At 41.2% G+C, this 24722-nt stretch overlaps 1 protein-coding gene across 5 annotated transcripts in view; it reads left to right on the plus strand.

Moving 5' to 3' along the window:
- The window catches only part of LOC130426944 (axin-2), a 194732-nt gene that overhangs the window by 152926 nt on the left and 17084 nt on the right, over positions 1 to 24722 (plus strand). For 2 of the 5 annotated variants that reach the window (XM_056753961.1, XM_056753962.1), the window contains 2 exons: positions 3374 to 3425; positions 3866 to 4103. In XM_056753961.1, the coding sequence (XP_056609939.1) occupies positions 3374 to 3425; positions 3866 to 3882 (69 nt within the window). In that variant the 3' untranslated portion in view covers positions 3883 to 4103. Of the gene's footprint in view, positions 1 to 380; positions 727 to 3373; positions 3426 to 3865; positions 4104 to 13394; positions 13663 to 24722 lie in introns of those variants that run through there. The other 3 variants (XM_056753959.1, XM_056753960.1, XM_056753958.1) reach the window with 3 other exon arrangements.

Here is a 24722-nt window from a genome sequence, read left to right on the forward strand (position 1 = left end):
TTTGAATGAACTTCTATTGTATTACAGACCTCCACGTACATCACGCTCTCAGGCGTCCTGTCAGTTGGTAATACCTAGAATTTCAAAATCAGGTGCAGGTGGTAGATCCTTTTCTTATCTAGCGCCTAAACTTTGAAATATTCTTCCCTGCACGGTCCGGGAAGCAGACACACTCTGTCAGTTTAAATCTAGACTAAAGACTCATCTTTTTAATCTTGCATACACTACACCTCCATAATATTAATCCTCAGAGGATTTAGGCTGTATTATTTAGATCAACCGCAACCAGGAACACATCCAACAACAAATGATGTACTTGTTGCATCAAAGAGTGCAGAACATTACTCTACTCTCAGTCAGTCTTGTCTCTTTGTTCCAAGGTTACTGCAGGATGCAGTTCATGCCCAGACCTGATGGCAGAGCTGAGAATGGGAAGCGGTGACCTGACAAGAGCTAAGAGGACAGAGCTGGATAAAGGACGCGACAACTTTGTTTTTCCTACAACATTTCAAATGCTATTAGATTGTTAATGATAATCTTAAATCCTTAATTTTTATATCTTTATTAAGCCTTGTTGTGCAAGCACTGTTGAGCCTGTGCAGAGGCAGCAGCTTTTGCCAGAGGGGAACTGGAATCCCCTGGTTGGGCCCGGGTTCCCCTGAGGTTTTTTTTCTCGATGGGAGTTTTGGGTTACTCACCACCTTTTGCATATTGTCCTGGCCGGGGGGGCTGCTTTAGAATTTAGAATTCATACTTGTATTCAATGTGTCTCATGTACAGCTGCTTTGTAACAATGAAAATTGTAAAAAGCGCTATATAAATAAAGTTGAGTTGAGTTGAGTAGATGTAAGCATTAACCCCTTTTTAACCTGCCTAAATCTGTCCCAGCAAGTCTGATTTACCTCAAACTTTTGTAGTTCATCAGATTGCTTGAAACTGTTGTTTGTTTGCATGGTTTCTCTTGTCAAGTACAGCGTGTTGTGATTTTGTTGTTATTCAACTGAATATTACGTATTTCCCAGCAAAACTACAGCAACTTTCATTTCCAAATAACCAGCAACATCCATGCCTCCTTTTAAAATTCTTTCATGTCATACGACAGCTCTTCGTAGAATGCCAAATCCTGCTTTACATTTCATTCTGTATCTTGATCTGGTCTAGACCTTCATCTCATGCTGTCTTGTCAAAGAAAAATGTAGGCTAGCACAACAATATTTGAAAACATTTGATACTCTTAAACACATTTTGAGCTCTGAAATGTATTTTTTACCAGTTTGATCTTTAGGGTCAGCCCCTCATGTGACCTTCTGTGTCCCTATGCCTGTGATCAGTAGGCTTCAATACCGCCACATTCTGTGTTTTGTATGTTAGCACACTTGCCATCTTTTCACTAATAACGCTGAGTAGTCAAACCTTGTGTCTTTGAACTCAAGTGCCTCTTGTTTATTTGATTTCTCGGACAGGGGAGGGGGTAGCCGTTCTTCCATAGACATGGATCTAATTAGGCTTTGAAGTCTCTAGTCCAGTTCATCTCCTTATGTGCAATTATACATGCCAGCCACAGTTATACAGTCTTCAAGGGCTCTGACCGGGCTTCTTATTAGTTACATTCAGCCTGGTTCTACACGAGTCTGCGGCATGAGCGTTTTTGTTAAACGTTTCAAACCAGTTTTTTCAGGACATGGTCCTGGGCCTCTCAAACAACATTTCAGGATCACAATTCAAAGACCACGGTGCATTCCTGTGAATAGCTCTGACTATATTCTTTTGGCATAAGCAGCCACAGCTCTGTGATCTGATATGTTTATACGTTGTAATTGGTAACCAGTGTGGCCTTCCCCTGTCCTTGAGTATTTCCAGCATTGCACTTTGCAGTGCATTATTTTAACAAAACCAGTGGCCCAACCAGGGAATCTAACCATAGTCATTCTTTCAGAGAGAAAGGCGTGCATTTGCAAGGATGGAAGCATTAGATTTCTTTGAGGTTTTACTGTGTACTTATTATCTTTCTTTCCAAGAAAGCCGTCCCAGAACAATGGACATTTTTGGTAGGCTTATTCAAAATTAGGAAAGCCAAAATTAACCAAGATTATTCTTCTAAGAAAAGTATTTTCATGACATTGTGCTTTCATTGTATCTTCTGTAGGTAATGACATAGCAGGATAAACATTCTTAAAACATACGCTAGGCTGTTAGTAAGGTGGCTCCAAACACTTGCTCACACAAGACAGGTGATGAAGTAATCCATCCATTTTCCACCACTTATCCGGGGCCGGGTCGCGGGGGCAGCAGTCCAAGCAGTGATGCCCAGACTTCCCTCTCCCTAGACACTTCCTCCAGCTCTTCCGGGGGGACACCGAGGCGTTCCCAGGCCAGCCGGGAGACATAGTCCCTCCAGCGTGTCTTAGGTCTTCCCCGGGGTCTCTTCCCGGTGGGACATGCCCGGAACACCTTCCCGGGAAGACGTCCAGGGGGCATCCGAAAAAGATGCCCGAGCCACCTCAGCTGACCCCTCTCGATGTGGAGGAGCAGCGGATATACTCTGAAATCCTCCCGAGTGACCAAGCTTCTCACCCTATCTCTAAGGGATCGCCCAGCCACCCTGCGGCGAAAGCTCATTTCGGCCACCTGTATCCGGTATCTTGTCCTTTCGGTCATGACCCACAGCTCATGACCATAGGTGAGAGTAGGAACGTAGATTGACCGGTAAATCGAGAGCTTCGCCTTGCGGCTCAGCTCCTTCTTCACCACGACAGACCGGTACAGCGACCGCATTACTGCAGAAGCTGCACCGATCCGTTTGTCAATCTCCCGTTCCATCCTTCCCTCACTCGTGAACAAGACCCCCAGATACTTGAACTCCTCCTCTTTTTTTATTTTTTTTATAGTATGTATTACTTCTGCCTCAAGAAGTAATATATACCATTAAAAAAAGGATTTGTTCACATTATTTTGAAGATTGTCATGCATAAATAATTTTGCTGTTCTGTGATTTGATCTGGTCGATTCACTACAACAGGGAAGTTACAAAGATCCCTGTCACCAATGTGCCTTCCAGCCATACAGCTGTTTAATCACAAGGCTGTGGAGAAGGGAGAAAAGATTGATATAACATACCGTATCAATGGAAATTGATGGAAAACATGCCATCAATTACTACAGCTGTCATTCTAGACAGCGCTCATGCTTGTTTTTACAGTTTTTTCCAGCGACAAACAACAACAATCCAAAAGAAGTCCTAAGTCCTAAAGGAGTTCAAAACAAATAAATGTTGTTCGTCACATTCGGTTAAATCCGGAGTGAGTTTTTTGCAGGTTTATGACCTGAAGCCTGTCTCGCACCCCTAAACTTGTGTCGTGTGTTTTTTGTGCAGGTGAACTTCCTCCAGAAGAGAGCCACTGTTTTACAGGAGGAGTTGTCAGCAGGTGAGAGTCCATACTTTTACATTGAGCTTGATGTTGTATTGTCCGTCTACATATACACTTCAGTGTTTGTCCACTTGATTTCATAATCTGTCCCACTCTTTTCCTCAAAAGGCATCAAACATATTGTCATCCATTTTCACCATTTCACTATATACCAGTGTTTCTCAGTTCCAGTCCTTGTTCCCCTCCCATAATGTTTAAGATGTCTCCCTACATAAAACCCCTGATTCAGCCTCCTCCAAAATAGGCTGGTTAGCATTCATCCGACGGTGCACATGGCCAGTGACATCATATTACCGCGAGAGCAAACATATAGAGTAGTCTTCTCTCGAACACGCTGTTTCGGTTACTCTGTTTAATATATGGATTTGCATTGGCAATTGAAAACTATGAAACCAATGTCATGTTTATAACTGCCACTGTCCCTCTGTCTCTTGTAGGCAATAAAATGATGTGAGTCGAGCAGATGTGTAAGAAAGACGTCATGTACAAGATGTACAGAAGCGTCCTCATCCACACACAATGTGATTTAATTTTCTGCAAACACCAGCATATTCATGCTCATTCATTGTATTGTTGTCTTTCTAGTTATTTATAAGTTTGCTTGATGTCCATTTGCTTTGTTTTTTTATGAAATATGCTTAACTTTTATTAAATGTGACATTGTGTTTTAAAGTTCTTGCTTCACATTATTCTTTTTTTCTCATATCATCTGTTAAAGTTTAGCATTTATTTACCAAAAGTTTTTACATTGCTTACATTTTTTACAAAATACTTACGTAATACATTTGAAACACGGGACTGTGGTGCTTTTAGCTTGAGCTTTATTTTTATAGTGACCATATAGACATTGTTTGTTCATTTTATTTCACCCGTCCAACCGACTCATATGTTGTGCTGCTAATACACTAGCTTCAATACAGTGAAAGAATTCTATGTTTTCAGATATTATATTTGGACCTGGCTGTTTCAGAATGCCATGTGCGTTGTGTTACTCTTCTACAGTTTGATTTAGATTCATCTGTGGCTGACTTGGTCAGTCTTCTGTTGGGTTTCAGGATATGACTTATTATAAGGCGAGATTAACTAAACAGGGCCAAACAGCATGAGAGCGCAATTTTTAAAATGCGCTGATGGGAGTGTACATTTCTTTGGGTGATCTACTAACGCGCAAATTAAAAAACAAAGAAACAATATCTCATTCCCATAATGACCTTTGCAATTTATTAGGAGCAGCAAAAATTTACGCTGGGTTTAAGACGTTCTTTTTGCTGCAAATATCAGTAACTTGACGAGTTCAACCTTAATAAATCACATTGTGCGATTCATTTCCTGTAGCTCAGTGGTAAGAGCATTGCGTTAACAACGGAAGGTTGTGGGTTCGATCCCAGGGGATTGCAAATACCTATGTAAAATGTATAGGATAAAGCAATGTAAGTCGCTTTGGATAAAAGCGTCTGCCAAATGCCTAAATGTAAATGTAAAATGTATATGTCATTTAAATACCCTCATCTCATAAAGTTTGCATCTAAAACTCTTACGAATGCTATTAGGTCAACCACAAAAACAACCCTGTCCACACCTTTTCAGCGCTAATTTTTTATTTGGCAAACTCTGCCAATAGCTGTGTCTCCTATCAGAAGGCTTCGTCCTCCGGAAAACTCATTTGAAGGCTGCTTCGAGTTTGTCTTGTTTCATTAAAGCAGATTGTACATTCCGGATGCGCCCTTCAAATGCAACCTTCTTTCACAGGAATTCAGAAGACACATGAGGTGCTAGAGATAACCCACAATTACATCTCATACCACCTTACAGTGTCTTGTTACAATGCATTATATCATCTTCCATCCACGTGACGGTACAAGACATTAGTCGTGTCTGAATTTGCCCCCTATTTCCTATATAGTGCACTATATCGGCTGTTTTGTAGTGTTGTCCGAATTCTGAGTAAACAACTTATTCCCTACATTCGTCACTACTTTTTAGTCCACAATGCATTCTGATTTTAAGTGTACATCCGATGTACTCGCTCACTCATATTTCCCGTGATACAGCGTCTGATCAACGGTCTGATTAGAATCTGCTGGAGGAGATTCAACCGTTAATGCGACGAATATACTTTTATATACTTTTGTTTGTTCTTGTTGACAGGTATTTTCTACTTTTTGAGAATAAACTGATTAATTGAATGTTATATATAGCAGTGTTTTTTTAATATATTAAGTAATTGTATTAAACGTAATAAATATAAGTGTAAATAAATGTGGCAAACATTTGTTTTGTTCTAAAATGTACTTTACCATTTTTCAAAACAATCCATAAAGTCCCACATTTGTAATATAAGTGTTATGACGAATGTCCTTGACAGTACTGTCAAACTCATTCACTTCTTCCCCATATAGTAGACTATTAAGCATCCACTTTAAAGGGAATAGTGAATGAGTGAACAAGTAAGTGAATTCAGAAGCAAATATTAGCTGCACCTCATTCGAATGCTCATGTCAGTAAAAAAAAAACATTATAACATTCATTTATGTTAAGATGTAATCATTTACGTAATATCTCAATACACAACGTTTATAAAAAATGTTGCTGATGTAGTTAGTTATCAACATTTTTGGGAAATTGAAAAACAGACAGGTGCATTTTAGTACAATATCTGAAATGTACTAAATCGGTCTAATCTCTCAAAAGACCAAAGTGTCTTGCCCCATTTTGGTTGTTGAAACCGCCCTTACGAAAATGAAATGCCACCACACTCCACTTCTGTCATTGTTGTTGGCCATCGGTGATGCCACGATTGCTATTAATGAGCTAGAAACCTCAGACCTGCGTTTCTCAGATCAAGCAACTGCAAATGTGAAATTGATTAATGTATTACACATTGAAAGCTATTTATTTTTCTCACTTCCCATAAATTTATTGGAAGTGTGGCATAGAAATTTGTGTTTCTCATTGTAAAATGTATCATTTTTTGCTGAGCTTATTAGAATGCATTATGGGAATTCCCAGATCTATGAATATATACAGTTGAAAGAAAAAGTATATGAACCCTTTGGGCTTACTTGGATTTCTTCATAAATTGGTCATAAAATGTGTTCTGATCTTCATCTAAGTCACAACAATAGAGAAACACAGTCTGCTTAAACTAATACCGCACAAACATTATACGTTTTCATGTTTTTATTGAACACAACATGTAAACATTCATAGTGCAGGGTGGAAAAAGTATGTGAACCTTTGGGTTTAATAACTGGGTGACCCTCCTTTGGCAGCAATAACCTCAACCAAACGTTTCCTATAGTTGCAGATCAGACCTGCACAACGATCAGGAGAAATTTTGGACCATTCCTCTTTACAAAAGTGTTTCAGTTCAGCAATATTCTTGGGATGTCTGTTGTGAATCGCTCTCTTGAGGTCATGCCACAGCATCTCAATAGGGTTGAGGTCAGGACTCTGACTGGGCCACTCCAGAAGGCGTATTTTCTTCTGTTGAAGCCTGTGGCAAGGGGGGCGTGGTTCAGCACGGTCTGTGCGGGGAGAGAGCGTCAGGAGAAAGACGGTGAGTAGGCAGATCAACGCTTTAGTGAAAACACCTGCTTGTCGTTCTAGTAATTGGCAAGGAGACGCTTTAAAACCCCAAGGCAGATCGGGAGGAGGTGAGAGAGAGCGGCTGGGAAGAAGAGCGCGCCAGAGGAGAGTGACGTTGCGTCCGAGGACATCTGGCAGAAAGAATCTTACGATCCAGAGAGATCAAGTGTGACTTTTATTTTGAAGACCGGAAGTGTGAAATCCGGAACCATTATACAATAAATTCTCGTATCGTTTTCCCAGCCACGCCGACCCTGACTCCTTTCTTCCACATCTATGAACCTTGTTACAGTGGTGCCGAAACCCGGGAGAAAGGAGTGAGCCGCCGCCAACCATGCAGACTCCGCAGGGATCGCCATTTGCGGAGGTTATCGCCTCCCTCGCTGGTCTCCATCAGCAACACCACCAGGCCCTGTTGGGTCTGAGAGAAGATCAGGAAAGGAGGTTCCAGGCCCTCGTCCAGACCCAACAGGAGGACCGCGAGGCGTTCCGGAGCTGGGCGAGCCAGGAGAGAGGTCCGAGCGGAACGTCGACCGCATCCCCCACCATCCCGCTGCACAAGATGGGGGCCCAAGACGAGCCGGAAGCCTTCCTGGAGCTCTTCGAGAGGTCCGCGGAGTTATCCGGGTGGCAGCAAGATGCGTGGGCGGCCCGTCTGATTCCCCTGTTGTCAGGCGAAGCCCAGCTGGCCGCCCAGCAGCTGCCAGTAGCTAACTTCTACAGTACGCGGACCTCAAGACGGCTATCCTGGAGCGAGTGGGGCTCAGTCCGGAGCAGCATCGGCAGCGGTTCCGGTCTCTGGAACTCAGGGATCGCGGTCAACCCTTCGCCTTCGCTCACCAGCTCCGGGACGCCTGCCGCAGATGGCTGATGGCCGGCGCCAGCACTACCGACGACATCGGCGATAAGGTGACACTGGAGCAGTTCGTGGGACGGCTACCCAGGAAGACCGCCCAGTGGGTCCAGTACCACCGACCGTCGACGCTGGCTCAGGCCATCCAGCTGGCGGAGGACCAGTTGGTGGCGTGCCCTGGGGTCGGCGGACCCCTGATATCGTCATCGTCATCTCTCTCTCTCCCTGTCACCCCGTCCCCTCCTTCCAGACCTGTGCCATTTCCTCGGACCCGGGGGATTTTTTCTCCACGGCCACCCCCACGTACCCGGATGTTTTCAGAGACGGGACCCCCAGGAGCCGCCAGGACTTTCGAGGGAGCAGGGAACCTACAAAACCAAGGCCCTAATTTCTCCTCTCACCCGTCAACCTCCCAAGCCTCTCCTCGCCAATTCGGGGGTCTGCCTCCTGCCGCTAGGGCGGCGGGAACTTCTGGGACGGCCTGTTGGCGTTGTGGGGACCCCGGACATTTTATCGACCGTTGTCCCATGATGGAGGTCGGTATGATGATCCGGGTTCCCGACAACACACAGGCTGCCCTCGGTCAAGACGGGCTGTACCAAATACCGGTGAGTATAAGAGGGGGTACATATCAGGCTTTGGTGGATTCAGGGTGTAACCAAACCTCGATTCATCAAAGCCTGATTCAATTCGTGGCAAGGGATACGGGCCGCATGGTTAAGGTAAGGTGTGTACACGGGGATGTGGAGAATTACCCTTTGGTGCCGTTGACCATCAAATTTAAGGGGCAAAAGCATAGAGTGGAGGTGGCTGTTAACGAGCACCTCCGACATCTGCTGATTCTGGGAACGAATTGGCCATTATTTTCAGTACTTCTGGGACAATTATGCGCGGATGTTTCTGGGCACAATCAAGAGCGATGGGGAGGGGCGGTCGCGCAGGTGGGAGAGGTTGAGCCGGGACCACTGACGACTGGCTCAGAGGGAATTAGCGCTGTGGAGAAAATAAATCTCTCCCAGGGTAATGATTTTCCTCTGGAGCAGTCTCAGGATGACTCACTCAAAATTGATCAGGTCCGTTCCATCGACGGACAACTTCTCCACCCTGCACAACCGCTGTCCTACCCATATTTTGCTATTTTGAAAGACCGATTGTATCGAGTGACCCAAGACACTCAGTCAAAACAGGATACAACCCAATTGGTCGTAGCAAAGAGCCGTCGGGAAATGCTTTTCCAGGCGGCTCACTGTAATCCAATGGCAGGGCACCTAGGACAGGCTGCCACTTTAAATCGACTAACGACCCGATTTTTTTGGCCGGGCATTCAGAAGAACGTGCGCAGGTGGTGCGCGTCTTGTCCTGAATGCCAGTTGGTAAACCCACCGGCCACTCCACGGGCACCGTTATGCCCGCTTCCGCTTATGCAGGTCCCCTTCGAACGAATTGGTATGGACCTGATCGGGCCGTTAGAGCGATCCACACGAGGGCATCGATTTGCGTTAGTCATCGTGGATTACGCAACACGTTACCCTGAGGCAGTAGCGTTACGCAATATCTCAGCAACCAGTGTTGCGGACGCACTGTTTCGAGTCATCTCCCGGGTGGGAATCCCGAAAGAGGTTCTCACCGATCAAGGCACGGCGTTTATGTCACGGACCCTCCGCGAACTCTACGGATTATTGGGGATTAAAACGATTCGGACCAGCGTCTACCACCCACAAACCGATGGGCTGGTCGAACGTTTTAATCGCATATTGAAAACCATGATCCGGAAGTTCGTTCACGAAGACGCCAAAAATTGGGATAGGTGGCTGGAACCCCTGTTATTTGCGGTCCGCGAGGTCCCCCAAGCCTCCACGGGGTTTTCCCCCATTGACCTCCACTATGGTCGTCAGCCTCGCGGGGTTTTAGACGTCCTAAGAGAGGCTTGGGAGGACGGACCTTCCGCGAGCAAAAACCAAATCCAATATGTCTTGGACCTGCGAACAAAACTCCATACACTGGGGCGGCTCTCAATGGAGAATTTGTTACAGGCCCAGGACAGACAGAGTCGGCAGTATAACAGGGGCGCCAGACTACGTAAATTTACTCCGGGAGAGAAGGTGCTTGTATTACTCCCAACGTCCAGTTCTAAGTTACTCGCCAAGTTGCAAGGACCGTTCGAGGTCACACGACGAGTAGGAGATCTCAATTATGAGGTAGTTCGATCGGATAGGAGCGGAGCGCATCAGATTTATCACCTCAATCTCCTCAAAAAGTGGAGCGAGGCGAACACCGTGATGCTGGCGACGACAGTGAGCAGAGAAGATGATCTCGTCTCCGTCCGGTTCTGTGTGGACTATCGGAAGGTGAATGCTGTATCGAAGTTCGATGCATATCCAATGCCACGAATTGACGAATTACTAGACCGACTAGGTACAGCTCGCTTTTATTCGACATTGGATTTGACGAAAGGATATTGGCAGATCCCTCTATCTCCATTATTCAAAGAAAAGATGACTTTTACCACGCCGTTCGGTTTACACCAATTTGCTACACTTCCGTTCGGTTATTCGGAGCTCCGGCGACCTTTCAGCGCCTCATGGACCGCATACTCCGACCACACTCTGCATATGCCGCCGCGTATCTAGATGATATCATCATATATAGTAATGACTGGGAGTGGCATATGCAACACCTGAGAGCGGTCCTGGCTTCGTTGAGAGGTGCGGGGCTAACGGCTAACCCAAAGAAGTGTGCAGTTGGGCGGGTAGAGGTAAGGTATCTGGGTTTCCACTTGGGTCACGGGGAGGTGCGTCCCCAAATTAATAAGACAGCTGCGATTGCGACCGCACCGAGACCCAAGACCAAAAAGGAGGTGCGGCAGTTCCTGGGGCTGGCGGGATATTATAGGCGGTTTGTACCCAATTATTCGGACCTCACCAGCCCGCTGACTGACCTCACTAAAAAGGGAGCACCAGATACCGTCCAATGGACGGAGCAGTGCCAGCAGGGGTTTACCAAGGTAAAGGCTGCTCTGTGCGGCGGGCCGTTATTGCACTCTCCTGACTTTTCTATTCCCTTTCTCCTGCAGACTGATGCATCGGACAGGGGCGTGGGGGCGGTTCTGTCCCAGGAGGTGGGAGGAGAGGACCGTCCGGTGCTGTACATCAGTCGTAAGCTCTCACAGAGGGAGACGAAGTACAGCACCATCGAGAAGGAATGCCTGGCGATCAGGTGGGCGGTCCTCACCCTTCGCTATTACCTCCTGGGGCGGGAGTTTACGCTCTGTTCGGACCACACGCCTCTCCAATGGCTCCACCGCATGAAGGATACCAACGCGCGGATCACTCGTTGGTATCTCGCATTACAACCCTTCAAATTTAAGGTGATCCACAGGCCGGGGACGCAGATGGCTGTGGCCGACTTCCTCTCCAGGAGGGGGGGGGGGGAGCTGCAGGCCGGATGGGGCCCCGGCCTGAGTCGGGCGGTGGGGGTATGTGGCAAGGGGGGCGTGGTTCAGCACGGTCTGTGCGGGGAGAGAGCGTCAGGAGAAAGACGTGAGTAGGCAGATCAACGCTTTAGTGAAAACACCTGCTTGTCGTTCTAGTAATTGGCGAGGAGACGCTTTAAAACTCCAAGGCAGATCGGGAGGAGGTGAGAGAGAGCGGCTGGGAAGACGAGCGCGCCAGAGGAGAGTGACGTTGCGTCCGAGGACATCTGGCAGAAAGAATCTTACGATCCAGAGAGATCAAGTGTGACTTTTATTTTGAAGACCGGAAGTGTGAAATCCGGAACCATTATACAATAAATTCTCATATCGTTTTCCCAGCCACGCCGACCCTTACTCCTTTCTTCCACATTCTATGAACCTTGTTACAAAGCCATTATGTTCTTGATTTACTTCTATGCTTTGGGTCGTTGTCCTGTTGCATCGTCCATTCTCTGTTAAGCTTCAGTTGGCCTTAAGTTTTCCTGCAAAATGTCTTGATAAACTTTGCAATTCATTTTTCCATCGATGACAGTAATCCGTCCAGGGCCTGAGGCAGCAAAGCAGCCTCAAACCATGATGCCCCCTCCACCATATTTCACAGTTGGGATGAGGTTTTGATGTTGGTGTGCTGTGCCTTTTGTTCTCCACACATAGCGTTGTGTGTTCTTTCCAAACAACTCAATTTTGGTTTCATCTGTCCACAGAATGTTTTGCCAGTAGTGCTGTGGAACATCCAGGTAATCTTTTGCAAACTTCAAACGTGCTGCAATGTTTTTTTTGGACAGCAGTGGCTTCCTCCGTGGTGTCCTCCCATGAAGTCCATTCTTGTTTAATAGTTTCCTTATTGTAGATTTGTCAACAAAAATGTTAGCATGTGCCAGAGATTTCTGTAAGTGTTTAGCTGACACTCTAGGATTCTTCTTCACCTCATTGAGCATTCTGCGCTGAGCTCTTGCAGTCATCTTTACAGGACGACCATGCCTAGGGAGTGTAGCAACAGTGCTGAACTTTCTCCATTTGTAGACAATCTGTCTTACCGTGGACACATGGACATCAAGGCATTTAGATATACTTTTGTAGCCCTTTCCAGCTTTATGTAAGTCAACAATTCTTGATCGTAGGTCTTCTGAGAGCTCTTTTGTGCGAGGCATGGTTCACATCAGACAACGCTTCTTCAGAACAGCAAACTCAAAACTGGTGTGTGTTTTTTATTGGACAGGCCAGCTTTAATCAACACATCCAATCTCATCACATTGATTGGACCCCAGGTTGGCTGACTCATGGCTCCAATTAGCTCTTGGAGAAGTCATTAGCCTAGGGTTTCACATACTTTTTCCACCCTGCACTATGAATGCTTACATGTTGTGTTCAATAAAAACATGAAAACGTATAATGTTTGTGCGGTATTAGTTTAAGCAGACTGTGTTTCTCTATTGTTGTGACTTAGATGAAGATCAGAACACATTTTATGACCAATTTATGAAGAAATCCAAGTAAGCCCAAAGGGTTCACATACTTTTTCTTTCAACTGTAGATATGATGAAGAGGATCTAACAGACCTTAGAAGCCAACACAATGTTTAGCCTGTTTAAAACACCTTTCATGTCGGAAGCAACTATAATGCCCTCAGTAAACGCTATCTGGATAATCACGGGTCAAGGTTTGGCAATAGAGCTCAAGACTGTCTCTACAAGCCATTTAATTTTCTCTCTTATGTTACTTTCTGTTCTATGTGGTTGGTAATATAATAATAGTTGCAAAAACAGCAGCAGAGTCTTCATGCAAACAAAACATTTAACGGTGAGCTGAGAAACATCTCTGATACATGTATTGCACACCACACCACTTCTGAACTGATGTGCAACAACAGATTTTAGCAAAAATTATTTAGAATATATTTAGTATTGTGTTTTAGTGTTTGATGTGCTTGGTGGATGTAAACCATAAGAACACAGATTATATATGATTTCAAAACTATGCCTTGTAGACACAAATATAATTAAAAGGAGAGCTAATTTTTCTTGTTCTTCCAAACATCTTCCTTTGTGTTTAGCAGAACAACGACTTTTATACGTTTGGAACAACCTGAGGGTGAGTAAATGATGACAGAATTTTCACTTTTGGGTGAACTATAAGTTTGCTTCTGTTACACGTTCCATGTTCTTTTCTTACGGGCTTTGTGAAGCATTTTGTCACTTCCTTTTACCAGTGTAGTCCTTTTGTTCATTTGTGTCCTGTTGAAATTTCCCAGGTGTGTCTTGTCATCTTGTTTTCGCCTGTCTATAAATAGCCTTGTGTTTTAGCATGCTTTACTCTATTGTGCAAACTTATATTGTTAAGATCTCATTTTCCCATATAGAAGGAAAGCATAAATTGACAAAATTAAAAGAATAAAAAATGTACTGTTGAGTACCTGGTTTCTTGTTTTCATTTTCTCTTATCTTAATTAAAGTTTTACTGTATGAGGATCGGCCATTGCATGGCTGCTCTTTTTGTAACAGAATGACTGACCACAATAGATCCAGCAGTAGAACTCATATTTAGAACAAATCACTTGAGGACTAACACCCAAGATTTCCTGAACCTTGCTAGACATTCCCTGACAGACTTTCCCGATTTCGCTCTAATTCACTTTTGCACTGCAAAACTTTTGAAGAGGCTGAACAGGATGTCAGCCCTAAACATTTTCTTCGGGGACCAGTTGGCATCAGACTTCGCTGGCCAAGGAGCTGGGCCAATCTTCGATGCCTGCATGCCCTGTGTTTGTGGCAGCGATCTCACCAAAGCCTCTTTCTCCAGTGGTCCCAGAGGTGCCTGTTGAAACAGTCCCTGAGGTCCTGCCTCTGGAGTCTGCCCTGTCCTGTTTCTTTCCTGTGCACTTCCATGGAGACCATGCATCCCTGTTCAATGTTTAACATATTGTTGACTCATGAACGGAGATGTTAAAAGGCATTATTAAAAACTGTAAATCTTTAGCTGTTACTCTTCAGTGTGCCACTTTGTTTATATGAACTTCTTTATTTTCACAACATTTAATGTAATTAATATGTAGTGAAATTAAGTTCATCTCTCATCAATCTGTAACCAAATAATTAGACTTTACTTTAAATACCGAAATATTTCAGGTACCTGCAAAAAATATATAATTATAAAAAAAGTGTTAGATAATATTAACATGGGACATTTGACATAATTGATAAGACTCAAGACAGCTTAAAATGATGCTCTTCTTCTGAAAGTCCAGCAAAATGTAGTTATCACAATGCTGTCTACTCCAAATGGGTTTTCAGCTATTACCAGGTGAGCGTCCATGTAATCATTGTCAAAGTCAAATTTATTATTTTCATAATTTTTCATTTTTGTATTGCCGCTTCACATATGTATAAAGTAGATATGTATTTATGACAAAAAGAGAACAGGAGCTGCGCCTGTTGGCATAAGTGGTCCCAAACAGTGCAAGTTCGAGAATCAGGGTGGGCTGAAGCTGGGTCTGTTGGCTTTGGGTGTCCTCGGGAATAAGACATTGAGACAAAAGAAAGAAGGAGTCAAAAATCTAATTTTAATGGCCATTTTGCAGTCAAAAATCGAATGCCCACGTATCTTAATTCAGTTGTCACTTTAGTTTTTAGTGCTTAATCCTGTTCTATACACACTTCACTAATTTTCGGGTTTAAAAATACATTTTACTACCGAATAGATAATGGGAACGTGACGTTGGCAGCACAATGCATCCTTAGACTTTTGGACTCCGTCACTGCAGTAGATACTGGAAAATATTGGAGGTAGATGTTTAAATTTATATGATACAGTTAAAACACATTTGTATGTATAACGCTTGCTGTGTCATGAACTGCAATATCTGCTCAAACGACCGGAGGGGACAAGGTTTGCGCTTTGCCGCTTAGAAACAACACAATGGTGAAAGTTCAATATAATGAAAATTAACCATTTGACAAATGGGGCTTTGTCATTTGTATTTATTGATACAGATTCATAATTTGTGATTCGACTGAATATATAAGTGCTCACACCGTGAAAAATGTGCGAAACATGTTTAGACGTGTCATTTCTGATGTAGCTCTTTGCATCACTCCGTGCCCATAATGGAGCGCTTCTTTGAATTAACATGGAATTTAAATATTAGTCCATTTATTTTAAGCAAGTGCATGCAACTCTTAAAAATGTGTATGTTACTACAGTCCTTTATTCCTCTGGTGATTTCTATTTGCTATCATTGTACACTGCTGAGCGTGTTCTAAAATATGGCGCCGACGGCCCAGAATGAAATGCACAATGACATAGATTCCTAAGATCTATAAACGGTTTCAAAGCAACAACATAAAAACTTTGCAAATAAACTGTGCATGTGCACGTTCATTGACTGCCCTTAACTTCCACTACACATTCATAAATAATAGAGTGTCTGTACATTATTTCTGATAACAAGCTAAAGAAACCCAGAAGAACCGTTACTTGGCTAAACTTATCTCTCCAATATTTTGAGTAACCCGAAACTTTGCAGTGTGTATGTCCCCGATATTGTTTATACTGTAACCTCTGTCAAGTTGGTGTTTATAATATGCTTTAATATAAACCATGTGCCTTTTCATCATTTTAAACCATTGCTGACTATATTCTCCATAAAACTGCAGTTTACCGTAGACAGATTGAAAATGCAGGTTGAAACTACCTCTGTTTACGTCATAATAACCATATGAACAATCATGTTAACAGATTTTAGCGATAGATGTATAAGGATGACACTAAAACAATCGTTGCTGTTTCAGCTCTGCTTCTACAACACAAGCATGTGCGGCTCACAAATCAAATGAAGCATTTATGGACCTACAATCAATGGTCACATGATTGAATGGAGGCGGGGACCTCATGAGTCAACGTTTACAAAATGAAGCAAAGGTATATAACCTCTTTTAATGCTTAGAGATTAGTTTTAAGTGATACAATTATCAAATGCAGTGGGAATTAAAATTACGGACCATTTTTGTAGCATGGGTTGGGAAACACAAACAACAATGACCATTATAAGTAGCTTAATAAAAATTAATCGTTACATTCACTTAAAGTAAACATTATTATGTGACTAAATGTGTGCCAAAAGTGACTAAAAGTCATCGTTTGTGATTTAACACCACCCATTTAGCCCCTCAAGCTTCATTATATTCATTAACATCTTGGCAAAAACAAGTGCCACCTACACTGTGTACTAAATAAATGGTTAAAACCAAAAAAAAGGCCATACATTTACACCGTTACTGGCGTTCACACCGCCAGCGACGAGCAGCAACAATTCAATTCTTTTTTAGTTTGGCGACATACGGCGACACAAGTGAAAATTTACCCCTGGCGACAGGAAGTGGGCGTATCTAGCTACGCGACAAAGTGAGAATTGCTCAACTTTACGCAAATGATGAGTAACATTTGGACTTCGTACCACAGACAGATGCTTGATCATAGACCAATCGGCATATGACATCCGTATGCTTTAGAATTGTCTAATGCCGTATGCTTTATTTTGTTATAGGGTGATCGGTCTGCTTCTTTGAACAGCAGGAAAAAGTTAAACACACAGACCAATTTATACGCCACCCTGGGCAAGACCAGGGTTGCCATGTTTTTGTAACAACACCGAGAAGGGGGAGTCTGCAGACCTGGAGCTTGCAGTTTTACGCCCCAGGCAGTTTTACGCCCTATGCAGTTTTAGGACCCTGTTGTTCCTTATTTCTCCAATAGGTGTTCGCTGTTCATTATGAACCACTAGTACAGACCTAACAGAAAACTTTGTGGTCTATCGCGAGTTAAAGGTATGGTAAATAATCGTTTTTATTACTAAGAAATGGCACAACATGGATATTTTTTTAACGATTAATTGACATTTGTATTAATTAATTTAAACATCTTAACATATATATATAAATATATATATATATATATATATGTAACGGAGGCAAGCTAGTGAAGTGCTGTGCAGTGTGCAAGCCTCACTCCCCGGCCACAAGGATGCTCTAGCTAGAGACTGCGGCCTTTAGCCTCCTCGTTAGAGCGCCCGACACCCATGCCGGACCGAGCCGGTTCGAGGCCCGCTTAGATCGGTGCGGAGCGTCCCGGTTACACACGTATATATATATATATATATATATATATATATATATATATATAATATAGATATGTTTGTGTTTAATTTAAACTCAAAGACAATGCAGTTAATACTTATTGGCGACAAGGTCCATGTTGTGTCTGGATCAACCTTAGCTAACCACGTGTATGCCAACTTGATATCTCTTACTCATTTTCATATTTATTTTCTTTATAATTGATTCTCATTTTGTCTCTGTAGTAAATGCGATATGGCCTTTCCTGGTAAGATATTCTTCTGACCCTGTTAACTTGCATTATATATTATACATATATTATAACACCTAAAGGATTATTAGGAACACCTGTTCAATTTCTCATTAATAAAATTATGGTGGTGGTGAAATGGTGTGGGGGATGTTTTCTTGGCACACTTTAGGCCCCTTAGTGCCAATTGGGCATCGTTTAAATGCCACGGCCTACCTGAGCATTGTTTCTGACCATGTCCATCCCTTTATGACCACCATGTACCCATCCTCTGATGGCTACTTCCAGCAGGATAATGCACCATGTCACAAAGCTCGAATTATTTCAAATTGGTTTCTTGAACATGTCAATGAGTTCACTGTACTAAAAGGGACCACAAATCCCACAAATCTCCATCAACTGCAAGATGCTATCCTATAAATATGGGTCAACATTTCTAAAGAATGCTTTCAGCACCTTGTTGAATCAATGCCACATAGAATTAAGGCAGTTCTGGGGTCAACCACAGTTTTAGTATGGTGTTCCTAATAATCCTTTAGGTGAGTGTATATAAACCATTTCAGTTTAGCTGCACACGTATTCAAGTTTTTTTTTATAAAAAAATCAACAATTGAGGAACAACAACCACAAACATGTTCAAACTCAAATTGAAAACATAAGTCCCATATGGATCTTGATTTGAGTTGTTAAAGAGATGATCCAATTATCTATTGTACATACAATATACCTCTTTGATATTTTCCATTGAATATTTCAACTTAATGATCTGGATTAAAATGTATGTGCACCTTATGTGGGTTTTATCACGTTTGTGATTGTTAGTGCTCAATTAATCATGTATCTTGTTTTCTTAATAGTAGTTGTTGGCTGGCTAATTAGGCCTATTATGTTGTGATATTATTGATCTCATTTGTAATAATACTTGGAAATAAATAAATAAATATTAAATGATCATGCAGTTGTACTATATTATTTCAAAAAGTTTTAGAAAAATAAATCTCTATGAATTTGAATGAATTATACAGCATGGGCGTAAAACTGCATACTCCTGCAAACTGCATGCTCCAGGTCTGCAGACTCCAAACTTGCCCAAACACCTAACTCAACCGCTGTCACACTTGAATTTTCCCTCCATTGACTTCCATTCATACGCATGCGAATGCGACAGACCGGAAACGCAATCCCGTTCGGAATTATTTCGCATGTCGCTGCGTAGCAAAATTCAAATTCTGATCTGCGAATTCGCGTCACGCGAGACCAATAGAAGATCAAAACATCATAGCGTAGCGTGACCTCTCGGTACAAAAAAAAATGGAGGAATCCCGTTTTGTACAATATAACTTTAAAATATAAAAAAAAGAGAGAAGCGGCTTGGTTTGCGGTGGTAATACAAACAGGACAGGGTGGTCAAGTTTAAAAAGTGAAACGTGTAATTTTATGTGATGGGTTGTTACTGATTGTTCTCGCCCATTTTCGCAGCACCGTCCGAAAGAATTTTGCACGCGCAAATTCAAGTGTGACCGCCACATCATACATAAAATACATATTTTAAAGTAATCTTTGACGGGAGAGAAGCAGCGCGTGCGGAGCGGTAAGGGTTAATATCAAGCTCGTTTGGCGCTAGATAAAGATGTTGGAGTATATAGCGGCAAAAGTTGAATAACATCTATTAGGTATGATGACATCGTAACCACTCGCAGCGAACATTCTGACTCAAAAATGTGTTCCAAACCGCCTGGTACTAAAATGTGTATGTCATTCAATATCTACCCCTGACCGCCTGGTGGTATTATGTTTTTCCTGAATACGACGATAACTACATCGAGTGTGGGCCCCTGAAGCGTTGGACACTTCGGGATTTCACCCCTAATGTGATTTCAGATCACCGCGGCTTTCAGAAGCTTCATCCAAGCTTTGGACACTAATGAAAGGTAGATGGACCTAAATACATAGGTGTTATCTTGTTACTTACGAAATTCCATCGAAATCCATCGAGGAGAAAGTATTAAACTAAATCGCGGAAATTGTGTAGTCACGTTTGTGGCGGGTAGATTAGCGAATGTACTGCAGGCGCCGTTCTAAAAAAAAAAACATCGTCTGTATTCAACTCATTCTGACGGTGTTTTTCTTGAAATTATTACTGATGCTATGTAGTTAAATACGTACATCATATGTGTTGTATGAATATGAATTAACAATTAAGTTTGATGTGTATTGTTGTTTTCTCTTGTATTCTCAAAATAAATGTTTATGAATATGAATGAACGCTTATTAATTTTATTTGTTTTGAGGGTCTGATGCCCATTCCAGCTAAAACTGTATATTTTCATGATTTCATTTGAAAGAACTAACAAAATTTTACCTTCTATTCAAATTTCATGCAAATATCTGATAAGATAAGGAAGTTAAAAGCAAAAATGTGTGAATAATAAGCATTTTCGGTCACACGACTTCTATTTTAGTTAATGTTAACTATTTTACTACATTCCTCTTTATTATAAATATCATAACTTTCGCAATCCTCAACCGATTTTCACAATTCAGGTGTCGTCGGAAAGGGAATTTTCAGCTCTGTCTCGTCATGTGATCCATTTTGAGCTTAGGGGTGTTTGAAAATTTTGTCATCATACCTACATCTATGTTTCTGATAGCGTGTGTGATGTGATTCTCAAATCAAAACTTCAGATCCGGCCTGCAGTCCGCCAATTGAGGATGACTGCTATAGATGGTTCCACCAATAACCCATTCATTAGAAAATGATTTTTGAAGCACTTAAAGCACAGTTTATAGTTCTTTGACTACACAACAGGATATTTGAGGCACCTTTATTTTTACAGTGTATGCAATGGATATCTAGCAGTCAAGCAGGTTTAAAGGGTTACAGGGCAGAAAACCGAAACTCTTAAAGCTTAAAGCACCTACACAAAATGTTATGTTGAAATATTTTCAAAGGCCATTGTTTTGAGATGGGACTGTGTTAAATGCACACAATTCTGGTTATGTGGTTGATGGCTGTGACAACGTCTTTTCAATGTAAAACCTCCTTTTACACTTAAATTCATTTCATATGGACATATAATCTGCTACTGTCCCTGTGCTCAGTGACAGAGAGTAGAGTGTCCAGTTGAATTCATCTGAAGATGTATGTATATATGAGCTGATGATTTGGATTAACGAATGCGCAGGTACATCAGTCATATATTAAATACCTACTGACCCAAAATGTGCAGCTTTACACGTCATGTTATATAGGGTGCACATTCTGCTTTTATTCACATTATGTGACCCTGGACAACAAAACCAGTCATATGGGTTAATTTTTCGAAATTGATCTTCGATTAGTTATCTGAAAGATAACTAAATAAGCTTTCTATTGATCCATGAGTTGTTAGAATAGGACAAGATACAGGATTGATAGAACTGGCTGAGATACAACCGTTTAAAGCTCAGGGAGAGTGCAAAAAAATCAAAATATTGAGAAAAGTGCCTTTGAATGTTGTTAATCAGGGGCACTGTTGCAGCCCATGCACTCACAAAAATAATTCATATATTTAAGGCAGGAAATTTTCAAAATAACTTAATGGAACATGATCTTTACTTAATATACTAATTATTTTTGGCATAAAAGAAAAATATATATTTTTGACCCATACAATGTATTTTTGTCTTTTACTAAAAAGTTCCCGTGCTACTTAAGACTGGTTTTGTGATCCAGGGTCACATTTCATTGTTTTATTAACATTTCATTGTGCACAGCCGTTTAACATCATGGCCATGTTTTTTTTTGCTATTGTGTTTATGAGTGTGCCATTATAGGAACCTGCCACTGCGATCCAATGAAGATAGTCTCTTTTATTCCTTTGTCTCTCATATTTAGTGTCAGAGCAGTTTCTTTTCAGTGCAGATGTGAAGTCATTTTTTTAAATAAAATATTTAATATATATAATTTTTTTTTTCATATATTTATTTATAAAGCACTTTTTAAGACATCAAGTGTTTACCAAAGTGCTGTACAGACATAATAAGTATAATATTTAAGAGTTTTCCTGCAGCTCAGTGGTAAGAGCATTGCATTAACCACAAGGTTGTGGGTTCGATCTCAGGGGATTGCACATACCTTAGTATAAATGTATAAAATGCAATGTAAGTCGTTTTGGATGAAAGCGTTGGCAAAATGCATAAAAAATAATAATAATATGAATATAACAAAAATACAAAAACGCATGTTAAAAAAAGACACGAAACAGCAGATTAAAAGCAGCTCTCATAATTAATTAAATGCAGTTCTATAAAATGATTTTAAGGTGTTATTTAAAAACAGAAAGAGTTTGAGCCTGCCTAACATGCAAAGGCAAATTATCTGCCTTAGTTTCGGGGCCGCCACTGCAAAGGCACGGTCACTCCAGCTTTTAGCCTTGCGCAATGGGGCGGTCTAATGCTAATGCTTAAGAGTAAATGCTCAACAGACCTGACACAGACTTCCTTCTTTCTTCTCTGTTTGTGTCGGGTCAGATGAGTTGACAGCACTCTGTTTCCTATCATTGATATTGATGTGTTGCATAATGACACAGATAACTGCCTGTGTAAGCCGGCTTTCAGTTACACAGATTTGGCTGTTAATGTTAAGGTCATTGTGACTGTCGGTCTGTGGTTGTATGAGCTTTCTCTGAAATGTTCTTACATTATTAGTAAATAATTATGAATCAATCTGTCCTGTTATGGACAAATCCATTGCAGCAAATTAGACGGACACATACAGTACAATAAGTGTCTTGATCTGACACGAACTCTTTTTTCACACTGCTTTCTTATTCATGATATTGCAGTTTGATGTAGATACTTAACAGTATACTTTTACTGAGCTTGAAACTTGATGTATCACAAAACACTAGAGGATTTATATGCTGTTTTTGTACTTTGATTTTTAGACTTGAAGTACATTTAAGGTGCTTACTGTAGGATTTTCTTATGTTTTCATCTCGGATACATTGAGAGATAGCAAAGAGAAACCTTTCGGGTAGCATCACCCACCACTATTGGCAAAGGAGGTGAAACTCATTACTACACAAGTGCTTGCTTTCATGGCCAAAACGGGATTAGAGAAAACATCACACATTGTTTCTGTATATTGTTTGACTTTAAAGTCATGCGCAAAATAGGATTAAAACATCACAAAAATGCTGATAATAACCTTCAGAACCCCCCCAGCCCGCGGAGGGCTTAAGCGGCTTCAAATACACATATGGATACCTTTGTGTCAGTGATCAGCTCAAAGGCCATTCCAGGACCAAATTCAAGTTTATTCTCTTCAAATGTCCCATTTCTAACTGAATCCTCCTAAGAGGCCGTAACAAGCTGCTGAATTGTTGCTCTCTTCATCTGGAGGCATCTAAGACACCATGTCTAACTTCAAAGTCTATCTTAACACCACACTTTAATGTTATCTCCCCCGGCACCCAGCATGCCATCTGATTCTGCTGACAATGACACTTACGATACAGATTCTTTCTTCTTCTGAGGGTCCAGTCATCCTATCTTTTGGTCCATGTACACTTAAAGGAATAGTTCACTTAAAAAGACTCATGCCATTCTCAACAAATGAACACTGATTGACTGCAGATTTGCAGTAACATCAAGTGGTTTGAATCTGCAGAAGCTCCAAAAAGAGGTGTGGACAATGGTTCGATTTTTAATGAATTCGCAAATATAATAAAAGTGCTTGTTTGTCTATTTGAGGGTTTCACAAACAGAAAACAAGATTTTCTTACTTTCTTTTGTTTTGTTTTTACAGTATAAATATATAAACATTTACTCGAGAAAAAAAACACCTAAGATATTATGAACAAAAAATATATATAAGTTGTGCATTTTTGCCCAAAACGCATAATAAAAAAAGTGTTGTTTTCTTCTGAAAAAAAACATTTACCGGTCTAAAGTGTTACCATTTTTTCTATGGGTCAAAATTATTGAATAGATAAAAGATCTTGTTCCATAAAGATACTTTGTAAGTTTCCTACCGAAAATAAAGACTTCATTTTTGTGAGTGGATGGCCTGCTACAGCGCCTCTGATTATCTTCAAAGGCAATTTTCTCAATATTTAGATTTTTTGCCACCTCAGATTCCAGAGTTTTAAGTATCTCCGCCAGATATTGTCCTATACATCAATAGAAAGCTTGGTTTTGTTATCCAGGGTCACACATACTATAAATATATATATACGTTTGAAAAAACAGACTTAATGCATATTTGTACTGGAAAACGAGACAAAAACTTTAACTTTTGAGTCTCTTCATTCTCGGTTTTAGGCACCAGTCATTGAGGATGTTCAGAAAAATGGACATTTGCACTACTGATAGCTTCCATAAGCCTTCTACTTGCTTTCATTTTCTATTGTTCTCCCTAAAGTCTTTGCTCTGGCTTGTGATAAAGGGATAATCACTTCAAAGCAAACTGTTGAGAGTTTAACCCTGAGCTGAAAGAGCAGCAGACAATGCAGTTATTGAGAGCATTTAGTGATTACAGACGCTCTCTGACGTGCCCACTTTAACAGAGATGAGCAATATTTAAAGCCACTTCTGAACATCTCGCTCTAAACTCCAAAACAATCTGCTCAAATAGGACACAATATAATGTATAAATAGGAAGGAATTTTCCATATAGATTTATTACAGTTGTTCCAACTGTGTTTTACACTTAGCACTACATTGCATTGTGTTTTAGCATTAATAGAAATGTCTGTAAAATATTAACAGTAATGGCTGTAAATTGACGGATAAAGTACTGGTAGAAAAGTAAAGTTATTTGATTTTCTTACAAATAAAATATTCTTTCATGTTACATTACCTTAAGAAAAAAACTATGTGTATTTTTTACAAATGAAAATTACCTTTTCTAAAAATGATTTTAATTGTACTTACATTTTAATGGTAGGAAAATAAATCCGCTTACACTTTATATTAAGGTCCAATTCTCACAATTAACAAACCATTAACTACGACTTTTGCCTCAAAAAACTCCTAA

The sequence above is a fragment of the Triplophysa dalaica genome, chromosome 7 (assembly GCF_015846415.1).
Source record: "Triplophysa dalaica isolate WHDGS20190420 chromosome 7, ASM1584641v1, whole genome shotgun sequence".
Lineage (NCBI taxonomy): Eukaryota > Metazoa > Chordata > Actinopteri > Cypriniformes > Nemacheilidae > Triplophysa > Triplophysa dalaica.